Raw genomic sequence first — 6,000 nt, forward strand, 5'->3', positions numbered from 1 at the left:
CTCCTCTTGGATTTTCCTACACTACAGTGTTACTATTAGAAGTATAAATCCCCTCATAAATGACAGAAGTAATGAAATAGAAAATGTGCTGCAGTGGTGCTAACAACATTTCTGCCGTGAAATCCCACTGACAAGCATGGCACAAACAGCTTGATCCATCCTTCTTGGCGTATTACTGGTAGAAGGTAGTGTTGCGATAATGGTCAGAGAAATGATTTCTTGCCACACATTAGGAAAAAAACACAAATTGTGGGGATGCCAGTGTGACACCGCTGTTGATCAGCTTCCTGGGCCATCATTGCCACGGTATAACTGTTTTCAAATTGCAGATCCCTAGGGATTACTATCCCACATGAACCAATTTAGTCCTAGAGAAGTTGCGCAAAAAAGCTTTTCCTAGCCCTCATACAGTGTATCATCACAGTGGAACATGTGTAGGGTGAGGAAGAGGGCGTTTGAACTGTTTGGCTGAATGACGTGCAAAAAATAAGAATGATTCAGCACTCAATTTTTCATCTTGGAAAAAATGGATCTTAGAACAGCAAAACTCCCTTGAAACGTTTAAAAGCAAATTATGGCTTTTAATTTGGATTAACTTTCAATTGTCACTAGTATTGTTCATGTAATGTAATTTATTTTATTTATATTTTGCTTTTATTTTACATAACATATTATCACTGTAGATGTTTTATCTTGTTCTGTATTAATTTTTACATTATTTTAATATTGTTGTTATGTTTTCTGTAAAGCACTTTAGGCTGCTTTGTGCATGTGTGCTATACAAATAAAGTGTATTATTATTATTATTATTATCCTGCAGACGTTTTTCTTTCTTTTAAGCCGCATTGAAAAATCCAAGCTTCTCAATTGTAGATTCTAAAAGTATTTGTAAAAGCCATCAGAGTTAACCAGGTAATACTACAGGGTTGATTAATTGACATTGTAAAAAATTAATAGGATAAGTTATTATATAAAAAAAATGTTTATATAACATCTTGGGCAAATGTCTTTCATCACATTATATTTGCTGATTAAAGACCCCCATTTGCATATCTCATTTCCTTCATGTGTTTATTTGCCTGAGGAAGAGTCTGATTGAAATATCACTCACAAATAGGATTCCATGAGCCGGCAGAAACCTTTCATTTTATTTTTTTTCACTGTTAGTTATTCTCACCCGCAAAACATGAGCACGTTGCTTGAGCTAGGGTCATCTTCAAGGGGCACGAGCTGCTGGAGACACAGCTGTTCACAGCCTCCGTTGAAGCCATCCGTGCAGTCAATGCCCCTAGAGTAGTCATAGCAACCTGAGCCATCCTTCATTGGCCTCAGCCCCTCAGGACACTGCAGGAAAAGTGAGACAGGGAAAGAAGGAGAGGTGGTGGGAGGGAGATGTGGCGAGAGGGGGAGAAGGAAGGCATAAATTAGGGAGAGAGAAGAAGAGAGTAAGGCGCGGAGGTCAGCATGTGCATTTTAATCAGGATGAGGTGGCACCAAGGGTGTAAAGATGGGAGGGAGGAGAAATGGAGAGTGGGATATTGAGAAATTCATAGAAACATTTATGAAAGATGGCAATTATCTTATTTAATGATACAGCAAACGTTGAGGTCTTTATGTGATTAAATATAAGAAAAGCTGGAAACTGGCAGCTTGGAATCGTCCTTACAGCTTGGCTCACTACTTGAGGTCTTTGTTTGCTTATTTCATGTCAGACACAAACTCCACATGTGTTTGTCTCTCCTGGTGAGACTCCACACTGACAGGTGGAAAAGAGTGGCAGGGGACGCCATGTTTATCAGAGGAGACATGAGTTGTCGACGCCTTCCCCAGGCCAACATGGTGAGTAAGCAATGAAAAGGAAATCAGTGTGTGGGGATTTGTCCCTATTACAATGGAGAGAAGAATGGTATCAATTCATTTGAAATGTGTTATAGAAGGAGAATAGTTCTATATTATAAACATGGGCTTGCAATTGCATGCAGAGAACCTCAAATGAGAGTATCAGTATCAATGAAGATCAGGCATATATTTACTGATATCACATTTAATTACTGTTTTCAGCTGCACTTCATCATTCAGTTTTTTTAATGATTTTCAGCTTGACATTGACACCCAGCAACTCCACACATAACACATCGCATTTACCTGAGCTGGAGAGCAATCTGAAGGGAAACAGTACGTCCAAAGTTTATATATCCTAAGTTTATGCTGCTAATTGATCGTGCAGCACTACTTTTGAGTTGTTTTTTTTTTCTTGTTAATTATACTTAAACCGGCAAAATAAAATACTAATTAAGCATGAATGCAAAAACAGCAGAATCATTCTATAACAAAGCTGAACTCTATTAAAATTATAATTGTGCTTGGAATTAATAACTTGTAGACTTAATAGCCTACTGTTCAGGATTATCCATATCAGATGTTAAAAAAAAAATAGATTGTTGCCCAAACAAAACAAGGAGGTTATACTTGACAAACTTTTCTGCTGGCACAGCTTTTGTTATAGAGGCATGCAAAAAGCTGTTATGTTAATATTTATTTAATATCCTCTTAAGGTGTTAGCATATGCTTTAGTGTCTTAAAGAATTAAACATGAACTGTTGTGGTAGAGACAGCAGACTCAACCCGTACAGATATGATACATTATATGTTATTGATATTGAAAAGAGCGATTGTTTCACTCAACGCTTCACCATACTAATTTAAAGATTATATTGTATGTTTGTGACAGTGTCATATTATAGGTACTTTATAGGCCTTTTAAGTACTACCGTCAAAGGTTCTCTAAAGACACGGAATAATCTGTAAGCTCTTACATCTCTTAATGCATGAGACATCTTCAGACTGTCAGCGAAATATTCACTACAAAGCTTCATCAGAATTCCCACACCGAGAACAGCGGTTGTTCACATTATTACACTGATGAGATATTATGTTTCATTGCCTCTCAAAACATCGCTCTGATGTGTTATTTCTGATTTTGCCAGTTCATCCCAATAGAGGCTCGAATGTGAATCAATTATATCTGGAAGATGTGTTGATGGTGCATTAGTGTCTTAAAAGAACAAGGGTGCAGAGAAGCAAAATTCCACATCCAGGCGTTTTTGAAGTAGATTTCTCGCCTTGAAATAGCGTCTGGATTCACAGATTGGTAACATGCCAACACTGTGTCTGTCATGTTTTATGTTGTATCCTAATGAGGGAGACATTAGATTTCGGAAAACTGATCTTCTACGAGAGTGATTGAAAATATCAACAGTTTAGAAAATTCGCTCATATTTGAATATTTGATGGGTTTTCTGGCACTGGAATCCAGCAATCAATTTACACCTTCAGACAGCCATATGCTGAACATGTGTCATTTTTAATAACCAACACATCACTTTTCCCAGAGCGGCATGTGCTGCTGTAATTCCTGTTTTGTGATGTGTTTATGTGATGGTTTTCTGGATTCAAAATGTAAGAGACTCTTAAATTACATGGCAGTTTGCAGAGCAGTGTTCACCACTTTCACTCTGACGGCCGCTGTGACTCATCTGCAAGTTTGTGTGCTATGTGTTTTCTGCGTGGGATTGATTGTGGGTGTGTGAGGCATGATGACACAAAAATGATGTTTGTGTATTTCAGCTATTTGCAAAAAAAATAAAGTAGGTCTGCCATTGCCCAAGGTTAACAAGTGTGCTGCATTTGAAATGTTCTGAGCTACTGTGCTATTCTGTGAGCAGAAATATCAATCAGAAAACACAAAAATAGGTTTTGAGACTGACTGACACTGATAAGAGAGTCTTATACCCTGAGGTAGCTCTTGCAGCTCTTCAGTGTATAAGGGTCAACAGGTAAGGGGGGACATTGTAGGGAGGGGGTGTATGTCATTGATAGTTCAGTAACATCTTTGTATGTGAACATTCAAGCCTTCTGGGCAGAGGTATTGGACATCTCACTTTTATCTCCCACAGTGGTATAGATTTATAGTGTACACAAACCCTAAATAAGACACCCAATCTGTTGTAGGCTTTACATTTACAGATTGTCAATACATATATGCAGTACATGTCACCATAGCCCCAAGCTTTTATGATGTAACTTAAGGTCAGTGATTAACAGTTTAATCAGTTGTTGTCACATGTCATAAACACCACTGAAATATAGTTGGACCTCCACTCTAACTAATAACCTAATGTTACCTCTTTACCCCCACTGTGCCAGAGAACATTTAATAAGATGTGGCGAGGATGTCTTCCTACCCTCCAGCATTGCTGTGACAGTCCAGACTGGACACAATTCAAATAATTTTCATACATTATAACTAACTGACGGATCAAAAATGTTCCCGAGACCAGTAATAAACAAGATTTCCCAGGTAAGAAACCATGGGTCGCAAAAGCAATTAAAGGCTCATATGGTGGGTTTTAATAACAGTTATGTAATGCAGTACAGGGAAATTAAGTCAGAAATGAGAGGAGGCAAATTAGATACAAAAGAGGATTGGGCAAGAGCTTTCCAATTTGAAATATATTAAAAGCACATGAATGTTATTACTGAGGCCAGGACAAAAAAATAGGGATGTCAGCCTGAATGTCTGTTCTAATAAACAGCTAGCTGTTTCACTTAACACTTTTAAAGCTGCAGGAGTTAAGTGGGAATACATTTTGTGTAGTGTTTTAAACACTGGGAAAACACTTTTCTGCCTGATTCATTGTAGGAAGAGCTCTAGGCTTGATAACATCTGTTTTTGGGTGCTTGGAACGTGTAGAGAATGATTCCCCATTGTTTTTCTCATTGTTTTTTTTGTAAAATCTCATGAGCAACAACATATCAAACTGGAAAGCCTAACATTGCTAAATGTGAAACCTCCAAAGTCTTGAATCATGAATGCCCTCAGAGCAGCAGCTGCTCTCCAGTTATCAAGGCCTTTGCAAAAAATCTCAAGCATGCAGACAGGGGACAAACTGGAGAGATAACAGGTGAGCTGAGGATTATGCGTTTTGACATTTGGAAGACCTTCACTTACACTCATGTCAGGCCTGAACGTACAGTATAGGCTTATATTTCTTTTTCCAACCATATTTTCTCTCTATTTTATAGACTAAAAATTACAAAAGCAGTTATTGGATATACCCTGATTCAGTTGTTAGCTTAGTCAAGTGAGGGGTGACAGGTCATTGGACTGGTTAATGTTATCAAAAGCTATTGCCCAAAAGCTATTTGATGATCCACACGGTGATATGCAATCCACCAGTAGTGACTAAAAGTAATTAAGGGGATATTTTCCTTTAATTATGATAATTATCTCTCTCAGAACTGCTACATTATGCTATCATTTCCAGATTGCTATCTAATGAGATTGAATGATGGCTGATGGTTTTCACACAAAGGCTACACATGAATCCTGAAACAAGGTTAAATCAGTTCTTTCTAGGCAGTAGAAAACACATTTTAAACAATACAAAACAACATATGTGCTATAAACGTTGTATTGTACATTGTTCACATGTGTGCAATTGATAAAATCCCATGTGTTAGAAACATTTAATGGAAAAGCTCTCTCGTCTCAAATCCATTGATTGTATTGCATGAAAGTGATGCTAACTTCCTCACCAGAACGGAATTGGAGCCATTCATCACACTGAGCAGAGAGCAGTGGGAATAGCTGCCTGTAATTCAGAATTGTCATGCATCACTCTACGGTTGACTGAAAAGGACTTAAGGTTAGCCATTAGCGCTGGCCGCTAGCTACTTGCTCTTTCTGCTCCAACCACTCTCCAGACAAAAGGGCTGGGGGCGGTGGAGTATTTGAATTCCAGATACATTCTTTCATTCAGACCTTGGGTACTGATGCAAAGGCAGAGAGATCCTTTAGACACTTTTGGACAACACGGAAACTACTTTATTAACTTATAAGTTGTTACTATAATTACTTGAGAATACATTAAAATGTAATTATATTCTGGCAGTATAGTAATGACTCATTATTGAATATGTTTAATAGAAGAGGCATTA

General features: G+C 37.8%; 1 protein-coding gene across 2 annotated transcripts in view; it reads right to left on the bottom strand.

The window, feature by feature from the left end:
* Positions 1 to 6,000, bottom strand: part of astn2 (astrotactin 2) — a 291,201-nt gene that overhangs the window by 86,259 nt on the left and 198,942 nt on the right. For both annotated transcript variants that reach the window (XM_079657488.1, XM_079657487.1), the window contains exon 12: positions 1,178 to 1,344. In XM_079657488.1, the coding sequence (XP_079513614.1) occupies positions 1,178 to 1,344 (167 nt within the window). The remainder of the gene's footprint in view (positions 1 to 1,177; positions 1,345 to 6,000) is intronic.

The sequence above is a fragment of the Notothenia rossii genome (assembly GCF_949606895.1).
Source record: "Notothenia rossii genome assembly, chromosome: 11".
In the NCBI taxonomy this organism is placed as follows: Eukaryota; Metazoa; Chordata; class Actinopteri; order Perciformes; family Nototheniidae; genus Notothenia; species Notothenia rossii.